This window comes from Lycium ferocissimum, chromosome 5 (genome assembly GCF_029784015.1).
Source record: "Lycium ferocissimum isolate CSIRO_LF1 chromosome 5, AGI_CSIRO_Lferr_CH_V1, whole genome shotgun sequence".
NCBI classification, from domain to species: Eukaryota; Viridiplantae; Streptophyta; class Magnoliopsida; order Solanales; family Solanaceae; genus Lycium; species Lycium ferocissimum.
The window spans coordinates 65,796,187-65,815,492 of NC_081346.1; the positions used below are offsets into that span (position 1 = coordinate 65,796,187).

The 19,306-nt window shown below is 30.7% G+C and overlaps 1 protein-coding gene and 1 long non-coding RNA gene across 6 annotated transcripts; one reads left to right on the forward strand and one right to left on the reverse strand.

Moving 5' to 3' along the window:
* Window positions 1–909: 909 nt before the first annotated feature.
* Window positions 910–19,086, reverse strand: LOC132057108 (tropinone reductase homolog). Of its 4 annotated transcripts, none has more exons than XM_059449567.1 (5): window positions 18,962–19,086; window positions 18,339–18,546; window positions 11,423–11,639; window positions 7,695–7,785; window positions 910–1,166 (listed from the first exon to the last, which is right to left on the reverse strand). In XM_059449567.1, exons 1-5 carry the CDS (start codon window positions 19,048–19,050, stop codon window positions 1,046–1,048), a joined length of 726 nt encoding a protein of 241 aa, XP_059305550.1. In that variant the 5' UTR covers window positions 19,051–19,086; the 3' UTR covers window positions 910–1,045. The 4 variants fall into 4 exon arrangements, with proteins under 4 accessions (XP_059305550.1, XP_059305549.1, XP_059305551.1 ...); XM_059449566.1 differs by having other exon boundaries at window positions 910–1,225; window positions 7,695–7,807; XM_059449569.1 differs by having other exon boundaries at window positions 1,076–1,225.
* LOC132057111 (uncharacterized) lies at window positions 3,844–6,335 on the forward strand. 2 transcript variants are annotated; one of them, XR_009415077.1, is made up of 3 exons: window positions 3,844–5,214; window positions 5,511–5,550; window positions 5,950–6,335. It is a non-coding gene; the product is annotated as an uncharacterized LOC132057111 (long non-coding RNA). The 2 variants fall into 2 exon arrangements; XR_009415078.1 differs by having other exon boundaries at window positions 5,492–5,550; window positions 5,950–6,334.
* Window positions 19,087–19,306: the final 220 nt, after the last annotated feature.

Here is a 19,306-nt window from a genome sequence, read left to right on the forward strand (position 1 = left end):
GACAATTCTACCTGTCTTATTTACTGAGTTACTAATTGACGGGTTAATCGTAACTTTATGAGTATCTTCCGAGTTGCTCATCAGCCTGTAGATGCTACTCTAACGCCTATATCCCTATGGTCGGCAGAAAGTAACAAGAACGCATTTACTTATCCGTATTCAACTAAGCAAGGCTAAAGAGTATATTCCTATCCTCATTAGCGAAACGATTATATCGAACAAGCCCTATTTATTCTTATTAAGTATGCAAATTTCCTATCCCTAGTTCAATTCACATACCACAGATAGTGTTTAGTTAGTGATCAAGTAATTAAACAATTAAGCATAAAAATAAATAAGCAACCCAAAATATGAAAATTCAATCGATAAAAATTGTCGCCATACCAACTATCATGTCTTTGCCACAACTCTAGAATAAAGAAGTTTAGCTACTCATGATTCTAGATGAAGAACAAGAATTCATGAATAATCTAGGGTTGAATGAAGAAAATAAAATAAAACCTAAGAGAGAAATAAGGATGCCGTCTTACAAGTCTCAAGAATATCCCAGCACGTCGTTTACAATGACTAAAACATCTATTTATAGTCTAGGGTTAAAACTAAAATAAGCAGAACCAAATCCCGATTGAAACGGGAATAACTGGGCGACACCTGCGTCATAGTCGCATCGCGGGTCCAATGCGGGTGTGTTATGCAAACTTCGATTATTATAAATGTTTTAAGAATTATTTTACTCAGATTATTACAAAGTAGGAACTAGTTTTTCTCTAATTTATTTTTGTACCGTAATTTGGATAATTGATCCTTGGGAAAATCAAGAACAAAAGGCAAAGAGAAGAAAATGAAATATTGCCTATGTTTTTATATTAAAGTTTATATGTATTATATCGTTACGTCTAAAACAATCAATTAGAGTAGACTAGCAAAATATTTTCAATTTTAAATAAGCAAACATCGAAAATTGGTTTCATCAAACAAATTAAAAAAAGTTGATGTTGCATATCAATAGAGTACATAAGCGATAAGTGTTCAACACAAAGAGTGGTTAGAATGAACCATTAATTGTGAGTCCACCATCAACACATATAACTTGGCCAGTAATATATGAAGCAGCTGGGAAGCAAAGGAATGCCACCATTGCTGAAACTTCTTTTGGCTCTCCAGCTCTGCAGATTGGTGTTCTACTAATACTTCTTTCAATAAATTCTCTAGTCACTGGATCTTGCTGAAATGATTAATTAGATAAAATTTCAGTAATAGCATAACGTTTTCTTGTTCATATATAGCTGAAAAACAGTATTAACAAACGAGCAAATTAAACAGGAAACCATCTGACTATGATTGCTGACGATCAGTCATCAGTGTAAATGTAATCTAAATTTAAATATGATAGATACAAAAGGATAGGATCAATTTTATTTACACCTTGTTTCTTGGTGAAATTTTGGTTATTGGTGTAGACGAAGTTATCTATGCTAGTGGTGGAAAAGCAGGTGAAAGAGAGGGTAAAATGGGTTTGAGCTTTGAGGTGCCATTACAACACAAACAGTATTTACATGTAAATTGAACTATGAATTTAAAAATAAAATATATATTACCAAGTAAAGTAGACAAAAAATTGAATTTCATAGCTATCTATGAATTCGTAAAATTTCTTAGCCACGAAAATCAAATTGACAAAGCTAATTCCTCATTTTTGCTATAATTGCTAATTATCGTGGCCATAACTACCTAAATAGCTACAACGTTATTGCTACGACAAACTTTTATAGCTGATCATAAGTTTTTGCCACACAATAAAGTTACTGTAGCAATAGTAACCATTTAGCCACAATAAATTATTTGAAACAAGATATCGTAGCCAAATAAATATTTTTCCTACAAATTCTAAAACATTGTGTCAATAATTAAATGATACCGCCACAAATTTTTTGTTACAGTAAAATGTCGTAGCTAATTATAATTTTTTGTCACTGGTTGAAATTTACTGTAGTAATAGTAATCTTTTAGCCACAATAAATTATTTGTAACAAACTATTGTAGCTAAATAAATATATCTGCTTCAAGTTATAAAAATATTGTGGCAATAGTTAAATGATATAGCCACAAAATTTTTGCTATAATAAAATTTCATAGCTAATCATTATGTTTTGCCACGAGTTAAAACTTACTGTAGTAAAAAGTAAACTTTTAGCAACAATAAATTATTTGAGACAAAACTTTGTAGCTAAATAGATACTTATTTTTTGTTCAAGTTATAAAAAGTTACGGCTATAGTTAAATGATATAGCCACAAACTTTTTGTTATAATAAAACTTCGTAGCTAATTATTAATTTTTACCACAACTTGAAACTTATCATAGCAATAGTAACATTTTAGTCACAAAAAAAATTATTTAAAATAAAATATTTTAGCTTAATAAATATTTTTGCTTCAAGTACTAAAAAGTCGTGGTAATGCCTTGCTTAATACCTAGAATAATCAGTTCGAGGTTTTGATGTCTTCAAAAATATCATCAGCTAAGGTAACATCAGTGTTGAACTGTTGATAATAATAAGTAAAAGCCTTATCTAATTAATATGTGAATAACCAAATATATAGAATTTAAACAACTATAATATTGTATCAATTGTGTTGTATAACATATTGTATTTGTTTAATTTAGACAATAAAATGTGTTATATTGTCTTAAATAATTTATTGGTTATCATAAATAAAATTATATACAGAGTCCAAAAACTAAAAACTTAATACGATTTGTATACAGTTCGGGGTCTTGTCTCTTTTTTGACTACATCTAGCATTATAATACCTAAATTATCAAGAATTATATTTTAAAATTTCAATAATATATATAATTGATATAGAAGTGCATAAAAATTCTAACTATATATCATGATTCGTATTAAACGAAGATTACTTGTAATTTTCATATACAGCTTTAATTAATATCTAATAAAATTTATTAAATTATGAATTTTCTTTTGGTACCTAAATTTCTTGTATTAATCACCAAATTAATTCTCACCAAATTATTAATATTTAAATATACCAAATTTAAATAACTATGTTCTTGTATTTATTCATTGATCACTATTATATCCAATTTAAATAAATAAAAGTTATCAATTGAATGGTTTAATGCTATTTTAATAACTTGATAGTTATCCGGAATCTAATTAAGCACTAAAAATTAATATAATTGACATAGGAGCATATAACAAATTAACAAGATTATTTAAGACGAAAATAGTTTTAAAGCAAAATATACTTTAGTTATGAAATCTATCGCTGATTTGGCACTAATATTTAAAATGAAATCTCATTGTTAATAATATTATTTTAATAATTATTTATAGGCTATATTTTTCTAATTATGTAACATTTAAGAATAATGTTTTTCTTATATCTAGTTACACTAACAATTAAAAATTTAATATGGTTGATATTTAAGTCCATTAACAAAAAGTGATTATATAATAATCCTTGTTAAATAATTATTATCTATTAGTTTTAATAATAATGAAAATAACAATTGATTTATATCCAATTAATAATGTAAGTAACTAATTACATAGAATTTAAACAACTATATTAAATGTTCCTTTACTAATTTAATCTGGAAAAAAAAAGGTATACTACTAATTAATAGTTTATTAATTATCATAAAATTCGTTGTCCATAAACTAACAATTGAGAACTTAACATGATTTGTACAAGATCAGGTCGTACCTCTCTTGCGACTATTGAATTATCTTTGTAACACTTCAGTAATTCTGATACTATTAAATAAAATTAAGCATATGGTTGATATACAAATGGTTGTACATCAATACTAACTATTATATAATACTTTTTTATATTTAATAAAGTATTACTTGTAAGTTTCAATATAATAAATATGTGTGCGCGATTAAATTCAATAATTGCATATACATTATTGATTTTATGACCTATTGCAATATAAATAAATCAATGATTATCATAAATCTAATTGAACATTAAAAATTCATAATCAGATGTAATTCAAATAAGAGAATATGAGTTATATATGACAGAACTAACAATATCATAATTCAATACAAAAAAAGTGTTAAATGTGAGAACTATCTACTAAATCAAAAAACTAAAAGTTTAATTTGATTCGTATATAGAACGGGGGTCTTGTCTCTTTCGTGACTATATTTGGACATGTTATAATACCCAAATTGTCAAGATTTATATTTTAAAATTTCAATAAAAATATGATTGATATAAGAGTGCATAACAATACTAGCTTAGCTAATAATAACGCGTATTAAACGAAGAATTACTTGTAATTTTCAAATACAATTCAAATAAATATCTAATACTAATATTTTGTTAATTTTGATGTTTAACTATATTAGATTTAAATAATTATGTTCTTGTATTTATTTATTGATCACTAACTATATTAAGTTAAATAAGCATATACATTATTGACTTTATGATCTTATTACAGTATTAATAATTTAATAATTATCGTAAATCTAATTGAACATTAAAATTAATAATTTGATGTAATTAAAATAGGAGCATATGACTTATATCATAATTCAATACAAAAAAGTGTACATGTGAGTTTTAACTATAGCTTAAATAAAATATATTATCGATAAATTTAGCAGATTTAATATTTAATGTTGATTATCTTAAGAATTTCTTAATACTATTTTGTACATTAGGCGACATGATACTTGACAAATATATTTCAGAATATATTTTTTTCATACAAATAATTTATTTGTGGTGTCCTATTTAATGTAGTTATATATTTATGATTCTTTTTTTTTTAATAGGTAATAGTACTTAATTGTCATTGTTGTTACTTATATTTATTTACATTATAGTGTTTGCATATAATAAAGAAGTTAAAAAAAAAAAAAAGTAGAAGTTATATAGTACAAAACAAGTAGTGAACGGAAATTGACTAGTCAAAAATGCCAAAACCTAGTCCTAATGCCTCCAGCCGCTACAGCCCTCCACATTTCCTTTTTTCCTTTTGCCAATTCCACCAAACACAAATCTTTATTACTCCATATCAAAAGATTATAAGGGGTTCTTTGGTGTTATGCAACGGAGATGTCTAATTGATTTTTTTAATTACACATTGGAAGGGCAAAAATGTTGTATATATTTTAAGGGATGGTTCCTCTTGTATTACATCTATATCAACAAGATCTTCATAGCTGGTCTGTTATAAATTTCGAACAATTTTTTTTTTTTTTTTTTTTTTTTATTTGAATCTCATTCTTTTTCTTGCGGATCTCACTCACTATATTTTTGGTTACTTTTTTTCTTTCCTCTTTATTGTTTTTAAGGTACACTTCAACTTCCATTTGTAACTTATGTTGGACTCAATCGAAGCATTTTTATTCTTCTTCTTAGTTAAAGAGAAAAAGTTTGAATCTTTATGTTCATTTGTTAGCTTTGGTATATTAATAATATTTTATTCATTTTTGATTGAAGCTTTTGATATGTGATTCAGGAGATGCTTTTGATGGAATTAATCTTGCTCTTTTTTTAAGGTTGGTGGTTATTGATTTTCCTACTTAATATTTGTAGTTTGTTGAGTTGAATGAACTCTCTTGCTATTTCTTAGGGATGTTGTTGCTCATGTTAATATTTTTATGTTTCACTTTATCCATCTATAAATCATTCATGAAACAATAATGTAGAAATATGCTTCTTTCTTAATTGAGGTTTTGTTAGAAGAAACTCTTAGTGTTAAAGAATGAAATGTACATGAAATAATTGGAGTTTTGATATCCCTTTTAAGATTACTTAGATTTTCTTTATGAAGATATGTAAAGATTTTTCATGAGAATTTAATCGATAAATTTCTCATAATATATGATCAACTGTTAGATATATTTATATAGCCATTCGTTATATTTCTGATGTTTTTGCTTTATCAAAATTAACAGGCAAATTTATGAAATTACTAGAGCAGCAATGACAAACTGGAGCGGATATTGATCAAATTAAGATGCAATTAGAGGTTGTGTAGGAGGTGAGAAATCAGAAGATCGTGCAAGTTCGAGTCTCAAGCAAGATAATGCTATTGTAATTGGTGGCATAGATGAATTATGTATTGTGAATGCTTGAAATTTAGATATGTAACAATGTGTAACTTGAGACCTATTTTGGAATCCAAAAATTTTGTTTCGTATAGAAGAATTATTCTGATTAACAATGCTTTGTGGCATACTCTTCAATATGTAGCGATGAAATTTTAGAATTCATAGCTAATTGTATATATAATTGCCAAAAACAAGGTTACACATTTCACTTCTCGTAGCAAACGAAGAAAATTTTTAGCTATAATTTTATATATTTTATGGCTAAAAGAATCCATTGTTAGTTATGTACAAAAATATTTGTAGCAAATAATTTAATTCATGGCTATAGATTTTTAAACTCGTAGCTAAATGTAATTTTGTTGCCACGAGATTGAACTATAAAAATAGCCACCAAATTTGTATTTTTGTGGCAAATAAATTAAACTTTTTGCTACCAAAGAAAACGTTGTAGCTACAATATAAAGATTGCTACAAGTTTTATTTGTCGTGGCAAATGAATAAAATTATTTTCTATAAATATATTTTTCATGGCAAGAACATTTTACCGTCATAGCTACAACACAAAAGAATTCGTAGCAATAAGTATTAGTCCCTAGCCACGGATCATGTAAAGTGCCGTATGCTAACTTTTAGCTATTGCCAATGGCAATACATAAAATTTACTTTTTCCATGCTAGGGAAAGAAATATTGTAGCTAAAGTGTTTAGCCACGAAAATTTTCATATTTAGCTACAATGTATTTCGTAGCTATATATGCATTAACGGAGAAAAGATATATTTGAACCATTTAGTTAATTGCCAGGGTATTTTTGAACCGATAGTTTAACGGAGGATAAAATTGGTACTTTTTCCATAGTAAAAGGGCAAATTTGACTAATTAATATGACAAATTAATCCTGATTGCATTTAAAAATTGTTAGATTGCCTGACATTTTCGGAACGATAAACAATGGTCACTTCTTAACATGAATTTCAGGATTGAGCCAAATTCGTCAATTTTCTTCTCATGGTATCATCAGCGCTACACCCATTCATATTCTTAGTTCACTCAATTTTTCACTCAATTTTGCATGCTGGTATGTTAGATTATCTCATGTTGGTAGAGAAATTGTTAATTCCTTATATGTTATTAGGCAATTCTCACTTTCTGAATTAGTTTTTGGAGTTAAATTAAGTTCAATATCCAAAGTTTTTGTCATGGTATTATCAGTGCTGCACCCATTCATATTCTTAGTTCACTCAATTTTGGGCTGGCAGGGATGTTAGATTATCTCACGTTGGTAGAGAGATTGTTAATTCCTTATATGTTATTAGGCCATTCTCAATTTCTGAGTTAGTTCTTGGAGTTAAATTAAGCTCGATATCTAATTTCTTGTGAGAAACTACACAGTTGCACGATGATTGAGTTATCTCCTGCATAGCTAAAAACATCATTGCAACGGTTAGAAATTTGCTATTGGGTCGGCTACATCTATAAAAGGTGCAAATTAATTTGCTAGTCAACTAATTAATCCTCCACCTAAATCCTAATTGATTGGCTATAAAAATACCGATGCAGAAAAATACTCTTTTCAGGGAAAGAAGGTTACCTCTGCTGCTTCGATAAGTGGTGTTTTGATAATCCAAGGTGCAACTGCATTGACTCGTATATTGTCTTTAGCCCACTCGTAAGCCAAGTTCCTTGTAAGTTGATTCATTGCTCCTATTAAGATGAAAAATACCAGAAAAAAAAAAAAGAATTATGGTGTACTAGTAATTTTACCTTTTAGCAGCTTCTATTACATTTTTATCATACTATACTAAAAGAGGAACATCCAAAGTGAAAAGTTGATTTACTACATTGCCTATCAGAAGTTAAACGACTTCTTTATCCTACAAGCAAAAATTGTTAATTACTACATTTTTGTACAAAGAAGGAATGACACATTCCAATAATAAAACAATTAAAAAAAAAAATTAAAATCAGCATACTCCCTTAAAGTAGGCACATTAACAGCTCTCTTCATTACTCTCAAAACAATAGCCAACCTCTTATATGCTAAACGACGTTTGAGAAGTTTAAAGTTCGATTGATTAAGGCAACCAATAATTAATGAATTACTAAATTTATCAAGCTATTGAGTATTTTCATATACCATGTATGTGAACATTAAAAATGCAAATACTAATGGAATTACGTGGGTAAACAAAGTTTCTTGCAATCTGGAAGAATTAATTACTTATTTAATGTAATTGATGGTAAGTAATATAAAAGGTCATTTAAACCTATATAATTAACAAGCGAAATGAGAACAACCCAAAGCCTCTTCTCCTTCTCCATTTTTAAACTTGCCTTCATTGTCTGGTTCCTCATACAAAGTCATCTTCTAGGACTGGCCTAGAAAATATATATGAAGCGTAAAGATCCAGTAATGAAGGTTGTGCGTCAAAGCTTAGAAGAACAGAATGAGAATGGCTTAAAATGTCTGGTACGTAGGCTTTTATAGTTTCTTTTCCGACTGGTTTTAGTTCTAATTGTGTTTATGCAGCAATTCTTCCATTGCTTGCAGGCATATCGAAAAAATATTCGTGTTGACCAGTCCGTCGGGTCAGAAGGCAGGTGCATAACAAGCAACGTAATCCTCACTAGAATTGCTACCATCAACATATATAAAGATGATGAGCTTGCAATGATAGGGTCTCAAGTTTTCTCTCTAAAGTGTGTTGTTATTTTATCATTTTCAATGAGGTAACAAGGTTTCAAGAACGTATATATGGTGACTTAATTGTTTGGTATTGAAAGACTAATGTGACTAATGAATATTTACCTCTTCTATATATCTTCATTAATTTTTGTAGGGGTTCAACCACTACGAAACTTCATGTAACTGGAATTACTTCAGATTTGACTTTCATTTTGTGAGTACAGTTATTGTCATTCCATTATAATGCTTTGTTATATATTTGTTCGTCATTGTACATCAGTATGATTTATACATACAGTAAGGAAATTATTTTGTTTTTAAAAGTTAGACTTAGTGCAATTAATTAAGTTATCGTCTTCTTCATTTGTTGAGTTAGCTATATAGGATCGATATTCATCATTTTTATGAGTTTTTACTTTTTTGTTAATTTGTATTTAACTACACAATTTTTAGATAGTTATCTGAATTTATAAATTTTTGTACATATTGATAAGGGGTTCACGAGCAATGCGCATTCCCAATAACTAGTATATCAAATGCATGCAACATTTAATTGAAAGATAACTAAACTTATTTTCTAGATAATTTTGCCAAATCCATCTTGCGCAATGGGAGACGATGATCGAAGTCAAACTTATAAGACGAGAACTAGTTCATTTTGATCCCCTTGTTGACCAAGCGACAAGCTGATCACACTAAGACTGAGAACATCAATAGACTACTTTAATTCCTTTTATGTTCCTTTTATGTAATTATGAACTCCACGAAACTTTATCAATTCCAACACAACTTATCATTTTGCAGTATATACGGAAAAGGGTCAAATATACCCTTATACTATGAGAATACATATATATATATAAAAGGTTTAATATATATATATATATATATATATATCTTTGCGTCTAATATATATCTTATATATTATATTATGGGTTCAAATATACTCTCCTCCATTAAGTTTGTCCAAAGTGGACATCCAATCTCATGTGGCAATGACATTTGATGAGGTGGATGCCAAATGGCATGCCACCTCAGCACCCTAACCCATTTTAACCCTTCCCTCTATTTATTCTTCCCCTACTAAAATTTCCTTCTCCTCCACCACCATTACCCAGTCCCACACACCAAGAACCGGTGAAATTTTCTGAAGAACTCAATGCATTTGACTCAGAAGAAGCCCAGTACTTTATTTAGATTTTGACCTTCACCATTCCAGCTCACCATTCAAAATTTCAAGTACAACTGTTCTAAAATCAATTCTCACTAAACCAAATCTGAGTGTGCACCTTATTGTTTAGTAAACGAATGGTCCTAATTCTTCAAGCTGATTAAGCTTACAATTAATTAACGAATAAGAGAAGGTCACTTATAGTAAAACTATAACAAACACATGAACTGAGGACGACTTTATATCTATCATTAGGCTATGAATTAATTAGTTGGCCGAAAGAAAACCCTAACTTTGACCTTCACCATTCCAGGTAGTTCAAGCTCTGCACTCTGCTAACACAAATGGTGGTAATGGTGGTGGAGGGGAAGGGAATTTTAGTGGTGGAAGAACAAATAAAGGGGAGGGGTAAAATGGGTTAGGGTGCTGAGGTGGCATGCCACGTGGCATCCACCTCATCAAATGTCATTGCCACATAAGATTGGATGTCCACTTTGTTTAAACTTAACGGAGGAAGAGTATATTTGAACCCATAATATAATGACAGGGGTATATTTGTACTCAAAGTATAACTAAGGGTATACTTAAACCTTTTCTCATAGTATAGGGGTATATTTGGCCCTTTTCCATATTTTAAAAGATTACTTATTCTATAAATAATTTTAAATTATTTAGTAATTTGTGGTACTTTAGGCTTACCTATCCGATCCTAGCTCATTGCCGATTGCCCTCAGAAATGTTCTAACATTTCAATTTATGTGAAACAAGAGGACTTTGACATGCCCTAATGGTATCAACAGATTGAATAAAGTTTACTTTTTACCCCTTCAAATTAAACCTTTACAACATGACACATTGTGCCGCTATGATGGAAGTCATTTATGAGGAAAATATTTTCTTGAGAAAGTAGATCATTTACTTGCGTTTAGTTGACCGAACATGCTTTTTGAGGAAAACATTTTCCATCAGATTTCAAAAAATGACTTTCCTCACTTTATTATAGTACTATCTGATTCGCTAATATTCACTACTAGAAATAGAAGTTTTTTTCCCATCGACATTCAGTGAAATATTTGTGCTATAAAACATTATTTTCCCACCTCATTCCTACCGAATAATCTCACTGGGAAAACGCATGGTGGAAAACAGGATCCCATTGAAACACCGGGAAACTTCCTAATTTTCCGTGTGAAAACTTTACAATTTAGGTTTTTCCCACCGACATTCAATGGGAAATAGCCTCTAAAAATTTTTCAGTGGAAAATCAATGGGAAAATAGTGATTTTTGTTAATCCCTCACCAATCAAATACCGATTTTTTTTTCTATAAAAGTGATTTTTTTTTTTTTTTTTAGTTCAAATACACTGATCAACAACATGTATTTAAGTCCTCAAAAATGAAAAATCAGTCAGTATATATATCACATGACTTATGAATAACATATTGATCTGAATGAGATTACCTTTAGTTGCTGAATACATGGAATTTGTTGGCAATGCGACAAGCCCCGCAACAGAAGAGATAAACACAATGCTTCCACTTCCTGATGCCTTTAAAACGGGGTGTGCAATTTGGGAGATGTGGTGAGAAGCTTCAAAATTCGTTTTCATGAGAATGGAGTAATCCTCCTCAGTGAACTCTGTTGCTGGCTTAATTATCAGCGTACCAGCATTATTTATCTATCCAAAAAGAATGGTTCAATTACTTGATGGCGCAACCTTTTATAACACCAAAATGTGATTACAACCCTAAATTATGGAACAAGCTGGGGATTAAACTATCTAAATCACAACTTTACAAGTTCTGCTTCTGCACAACATAGAAAAGGGTCTAGTGTGTTAAGGCTGAAAAATAAGCTTCAAGACTCAACTGGACCCCAATTTATACAAAAATATTCCTCCTTTGTTTATGTCTTATGCCTTTGAAATTAGTCTTATATGTTTACTAATTTGTTTGAACTTAGCTTCTTAATCCTAATTTACTTCATTGGTTATGGCAATGTGGTTCTAAAACTAGACATGGCCAAAGCATATGATAGGCTTTCATGACACTTCTTATCTGAGGTCATGTCCAGATTTGGTTTTAGAAATGTTTGGATTATGTTAATTTGGGGGTGTATATCTGACATTTGGTATTCCATTATTCTTAATGGAACTAGACATGGTTTCTTTTCCTCCTCTCATGGTCTTAAACAAGGTGACCCCATTTCCCCCTCGTTTATCTAAGTTGCTGAAGTTCTTTTAAGATCTTTAAATAATCTTACTGCTAATCCGTAGTTTATCCCTTTTTCCATGCATAAGAAGGGTCCTATCATCACTCATCTTGCTTATGCAGATGATATAGTGATCTTTAGTAGTGGAAACACCAAGTCCATCAAACTGATTATGAGGATCATTCATAAATATGAAAAAACTTCTGGTCAATTAGTTAATAAAGAAAAGAGTTGTTTTCTTACTGCAAAAAAACACTTGTGCGTATAGAATTAATAAAATCAGAGATTGTATTGATTTTATGGATAAAAATTTTCCTTTCAATTATCTTGGATGCCCTATTTATATGGGGAAAAAGAATCTGTTATTTTGATTTAATGGTTACTAAAGTGATCAAAAGAATAAATGATTGGCAAGGGCATATGCTATCCTTGATGGCAAACAAATTCTGATCAAAATTGTGATTCAAGCTCTCCCCACATATATCCTTACTGCTGTCAATCCCCCTAAGAAATGTTTGGAGTTGATTGAAAAACATATTGCTAATTTCTTTTGGGGGAAATCTGGTGACAAAAATAAATACCATTGGAGTGCTTGGGAGAATTTGACTTTTCCAAAAGATGAAACTGATATTGGTATTAGAGGTATGGAAGATATCACTAATACTCTTGTTAAGATTTACAACACTATTTCTTGTAATATTGCTCTTCACATTAGTTCCATAGGCATAGACCATCAGGAAGGAAATGATTATGCTATATGGAAAGGGTCCAATGATGGTCATTACACTAATCATTCTGCTTGGCAATTGGTTAGAAGACACAAGCCTAAAAATCCTCTTCTTAACCATATTTGGAACAATTCAGTTCCCTTCAAATTCTCCTTTCTTTCCTGGAGATTATATCACAACAAGCTTCCTTTCTTGGAAGAATATGAGACAGGAAAGAAGTTCAAATTACTTGGATAGCAATCAGTGGCACACCAACATCCCTTTCAAAATGTCCTTTCTCACTTGGAGGGCTATTCATGACAAACTCTCTATTGATCAAAGAGTTGCAAGATTTGGAATTTCTATTTATCCCAAACGCTACTGCTGTAATACTAATAGAATAGCTACTGATCTTGAATCAGTAGACCATTTGTTTTGTCATGGTGATCATGCTAAGAAGTTATGGTTTTATTTTGCAGGTCCTCTTGGCATAAACAAACAACATCAACTTGAAATTCACTCTCCTTAACTGGTGGAACCATAGGACCAAGAATCCTTTCTGTACACTTATAATCAAGATTCTCCCTACACTTATATGTTGGGAAATATGGAGAACAAGATATAGCAACAAACATGAATCAGAGAGACCCTCCATATACATATCAATCTCTAATGTTATGTTCACTGTTTTGCAGGTCCTGAGAAATAAATTTGGAAATGCAACATTTGGAGACTCATGGACAGCTATATGCCATGCTTGTGAACAAAACATCCAACAGAAATCCTCAATTATTGTCAAGTGGATTAGACCTCAGGTGAACATGGTAAAGCTCAACAGTGATGGGAGTTGTCTCAATGGAAGATGTGGAGGAGGAAGAATCATCAGAGATTCCAATGGAAAGATCATTTTTGCATATTCTATTCCATTGGGACCTGGAACAAGCAACCTAGCAGAAGCTGCTACTATGTTATATGGTTTGAAGTGGTGTTCAAGGAATGGTTTCAACTCAGTATGTGGAGAGACTGATTCCCCATTCATAACAAACTGTATCAATAGTGTTTGGAAGATCCCTTGGATGATTTCAAAACTTATTGCAGATATTCAGACACTAGTTAAAGATAATAATTTCTTCATCACACATTGTTACAGAGAAGCAAATAAACCTGATGACAAATTAGCTTCTCTGAGTCATGAGAATGAAGAGATTTAAGCTTTCAACTCTTTTTCTGAAATTCCTACTTCTGTTAAAGGTCTTGTAAACATGGACGGATGGAATTTTCCATCATTTAGGATCAGAAATATCAAGGACAGTAATATCATATATGACCCACCTTAGGTTTACATGCCACTGAGGCCTGGGAATTTTTTGGTTAGGATAGATCAAGTATTCTAGTCTCATCTCAATGATCATGTACAAAGTTTGGGATGCCAAACTTAACTTGTAACTTTTTGCACATCAATGATCAATGGAGGCTCAGTTTAAATAATAATAAATAAAAAAAAGCTTCCTTTCTTGGAGAATATGTCTTTGGTTGATAATAGAAGGGATTCAAATTGCTTCTGTTGCAGAAGCCTAAATTTAGACTCTGCATCACTGTTTTGTGGAAGGTCAGGCTGCTAAAAATATTTGAAAGATTGGTGCCCCATTGAGAATGGTTTATCAGAATCATTCTATAAGGTATATCTACATAAATTGGTGGAACAAAAAGCCTATCAACAAGGTTCATAAACTGGTTTTGCAGATTTGTCCAGTGACCATATGTTGGCAGTTATGAAAAGAATGGACTGCTTGTAAACATGGGGGTCAAAAGAAGTTCTTTGAGTACAAATTGGAACTTCAGTTTATGTGGAATATTAGAACTGCTTTAAATCAGGCCTTTCTCAATATCAATATGGAGAGCCACTAGATTAACATATGTGATATGATTGAAGGATTGTGTCCAATCCCAAAGTGCATCACAGTTTATTGGGAAAAACCAGATATTGGAGCATTCAAATTAAACTCTGATGGGAGTTATTTTACTGCTATTGGCAGTGCTGGAGCTGGGGGTATTATGAGAGATGGAAGAGGAAATTTTATCATGGCTTATTCTATTCCTATCCAGTGCACTAGCAATAATGAAGCTGAAGCTCTATCAATCAACTTTGGTATAGAATGGTGCAAACAAAATGCTTACAACAAATACTCTATAGAAATGGATTCACAGATTATCTCTAACATGCTGGTCAACAGAGGAACTAATAATCTCAAGCTCAAACACATCATCAATAGAACTATCAAGAGTTTCAATGGTGCTGACGTGACTATCAAGAATTGCTATGGAGAAGCTAACCAAGTAGCTGATTTTCTTGCTAATTGGCCTCAACAAGTGGATCTAGGACCTTATATCCTTCTCTTCAACTTCTTCCTAGAGAGGCAAACGAACTATTTCAACTTGATAAATGGCACTTTCCGACAATCAGAAGAAGATTTGAAAAATGTAATTTTTTTGTTAGTTTATCACTTGTAGTTGCTTGGGGAAGGATTCTGTATAGGCTGACAATCCTCTCCCCTTAGATTGTTTTATAAAAGAACAATCCCTTTTTGCTCATTAGAGGCAAGGTCCATGTCCTCCTCTAATTTCTGTAAGTTTTTGTGCTTATATATATATATATATATATAGTTTTTGTGCTTATATATGACATGGTAGGGGTCAAGCCAAACCCCCCACACCCTAGGCTCACAACCTTAATGGTGATGGCTTAAAAAAAAAAAAAAAAAAAAAAAAAAAAAAAACTTCATTGATTATGTCATCATTCTTAGCGTGGAGCATGAGCTTTAATCATGTAAATAGTCTAAATGTTAACCACTGTTTTTATAGTTTATGTATGCGGCCATCATTTTTTTTTAATTTTTTTTTCAATGGTAACGTGATAAGACACAAATTATATTGCGACATTTCTCTACTTTGACACCAAGTTAATTTGAGCAAAACGATTTGTCAAGTAGTACATAAATTTTAAAAATCTAATGGACTCTTCTATTCATTTACTAGCAAACTATGCCCGTGCGATGCACGGGGCCCAACATGATTAATTTGGTTACTCAACTTAGTTAGTCTTTATGGTTTTTATATTTTGCAAAAGATACCGTGATCAGATTTTTTTTTTCGTCTTATTTTTTCCCTTAATTTCTCAATTGTTGTTAAAATTTGTCTTATTTTGGTTATGTCCTCCTCTTTTTATATTTAGTAAGTTGACAATTCAAATATATTACATGTCAAGTTTATAATCACAAGATTGAAAGGATATTTTATTATATTATACACATTTTTAATTTAGCACCACAAGATGGTCTATCTTTATTTCTTAAACTCCGTGTCTAGTCAAATGTAGATACTTAAATTGAGACAGATGGAGTATATGCCAAATGAAGGAAATGAAAGGACAATTGAGATACTGCGGACACGTGGGGACTTAAAAAGTAAACACACAAGAGGTAGTATTAATGTTAAACTTCTGAAATGTACACATGTTAGTCCTGGCTTAGAGTACAATTTCAGTTGTTTTTTATACAACATATTATTGTTGTGTTCGTCCACTTGGGCTTTTGTTGTTAAAAAAAAAATTGTCTTATTTTGGTTATGTCCGTCTCTTTTTATATTTAGTAATATAAGTTGACAATTCAAATATCCTACATGTCAAGTTTATAATCACAAGATTTAAAGGATATTTTATTATATTATACACATTTTTAATTTAGAACCACAAGATTTGAAAGTCTATCTTTATTTCTTAAACTCCGTGTCTAGTCAAACGTAGACACTTAAATTGAGACAGAGGGAGTACATGCCAAATGAAGGAAATGAAAGGACAATTAAGACATTGCGGACCTGTGGGGACTTAAAAAGTAAACACACAAGAGGTAGGATTAATGTTCAACTTCTGAAAAATAGACAACTTATTATTGTTGTATTCGTCCACCTTGAGCGTTTATATATAAGAAGAAGAAAAATATAGAATAGAAAAATAGACATATATTTTTAGTAATGTGGTCAGTAATATGGGATGAAGGGAGTACTTCATTTTTATTAATTCTTAAAGAACGTGAAAAGTCAAGTATAGTAATGTGGCCAAGTAATATGGGACGAAGGGAGGACTTCATTTATTAATTCTTAAAGAACGTAAAAAGTCAAGTAATGTGGCCAAGTAATATGAGACGTAGGGAGTACTTCATTTATTAATTCTTAAATAACGTGAAAATTCAAAAGTGAACAAGTAAAAGTACACGGAGGAAATAAATATGTGTCGGAGAATTGAAATTGACTACATGAGAAAAGAATAACTATTCAGCAAGAACGTGAAAAGTCAAAAGTGAACAAGTAAAAGTGCATGGAGGAAATAAATATGTGTCGGAGAATTAAAATTAAAGTGCATACATGTATACATGAGAAGAGATAAATATTCAGTACTATGACATATATCCACATGAGATTTATTAATTCTTAAAGAACGTGAAAAGTCAAAAGTGAATAAGTAAAAGTGCAAGGAGAAAATAAATTTGTGTAGGAGAATTAAAATTGAACTGCATATGTCTATACATGAGAAGAGAATAAATATTCAGCAAGAACGTGAAAAGTCAAAAGTGAACAAGTAAAAGTGCACGGAGGAAATAAATGTGTCGGAGAATTAAAATTGAAGTGCATACGTCTATACATGAGAACGAAATACATATTAAGTACTATGACATATGTCCACGTGGGATAAAAAAAAATAGCTAGGTAAAGTGTACAGGTTATATAGCTTATGGTACAAGCATTCATTGCGTGTACAATTTGTAAAGCTTTTGGTACAAGTTGGTGATGCTGTGTTGGTCCTCCTTAGCCACTTATATATAATAGAAATTTCCGGTCTACAACATGCAATTTCACATGTAAGTCTGTATTTCTTATTTTTTTTGGCTAAATATATACATGGGATTCCTTCACTCATGTCTGCGGATCTGCCTATTCTTATAGTGCTAAATTATGTGCGATTATACTTCATCTAAAAATTAAACTATTAAAATGTGAACATACAAAGAAAAGAAAAAGAAAGACTAGGCGATCAAGTGTATTAGTTCCAGCAATTGGACTTAAATCAACAATATTAATACAGTTCTTCTCATCCTGCTAATATGCCGGGACAAAATTCAAAAGAAATACTCCCTCTATTCTAATTTATGTGGTCTACTTTTCTTTTTAATCTACTTCAAGAGAATAATATATTTCTATATTTCAGAATAATTTAACTTAAAATTTTTCATTTATCCTTAATTAATGACATGATTTATCACCATAGAAATATTTATGGTTTGTTCTATTCATGCTCTACCACAACTTTCAAAAGTTTTTTCTTTCTTTCCTAAATTTCGTGCCCAGTCAAAATGCATCATATAAATTGAGACAAAAAAAATAGTAAAACTCTTCTAAGGACTTACTAAAATGTTGAGCTTTCCCTCGAAATAATTGATAACCTTCTCCATTAGCATCTCTCTTTGTGGTCGCAATGTCAAATCACATACACATCCTTCTACTTTGAAACCTTTGCCTCTCCATTTCTCTAAACACTGGTCCAACTCCACTTGGTTACGAGAACATGTATAAACTATAGCACCAAAACCAGCTAGTTCTTGTACTATGGCATGCCTATTTTTCGACCCAAAAAAAAGAAAAATAATATCATTATTCCAAATTAAAATAATTATGAGGTCTATGTAAAGAATTTAACTTCTATATATTGATACAGTAAAAGAAATTTTACATAATTACAGGAAATTTCTCAGGAGCGGAGCTAGAAGGTTATGTACGAGTTTGGTCAAACACAATACTAGTTTTTATCCGAGCCCTTTATTTTATTAATAAATTCACTAAATATGTGCAAAAATTAAATTCAGAACTCATTCACTAACATCTAATATCGCTATTCTAATTAAAAAAAAAAATATCTCTATTCTAAAATTTAGAATCCATAAAAATTAAATTCTAACTCTGCCTGTAATTATACCAGTGTATATAAGTAAAATCAGTAGATCAAAACACTTCATTAACTCAAATAATTTACCCTATGCCTTTAGTTCCTCCAGTAACAAGGGCAGTTTTTCCTTGAAGAGTCCACCTTCCATCTTCACTATTGGATTCCTTTTCTGCCATTGATGTTTCTTGCACTTGAATAGGGATTAAGCTACATATTTTTGTGGTAATTAATAGGTGACAAAATCTAATAAGACACAAAAAAGTGGTTCGACAGCTAAAATATTGTATTTGTAAGTTTGCGACATGCACTTATTATAGTCAGTCCTCTTGGCAAATTGGGATAGAAAATTGGCATGTCAATTATATTATATGTGGCCGTCCTGGTACCATAATGGATGTCTCTTTATCTTCTTGTTTTTTTCTTCTTGTTTTT

What these genes read in the sequence shown, in the direction of transcription:
- LOC132057108 (XM_059449566.1), bottom strand. Translation starts at nt 19,050, where the DNA reads ATGGCAGAAAAGGAATCCAATAGTGAAGATGGAAGGTGGACTCTTCAA. An exon ending in AGGGAAAGCTCAACATTTTA is followed by an intron (nt 11,640 to 18,338) that starts GTAAGTCCTTAG and finishes CTTTTTGGATAG; the next exon opens with ATAAATAATGCTGGTACGCT. An exon ending in CACTTATCGAAGCAGCAGAG is followed by an intron (nt 1,226 to 7,694) that starts GTAACCTTCTTT and finishes TAATCATTTCAG; the next exon opens with CAAGATCCAGTGACTAGAGA.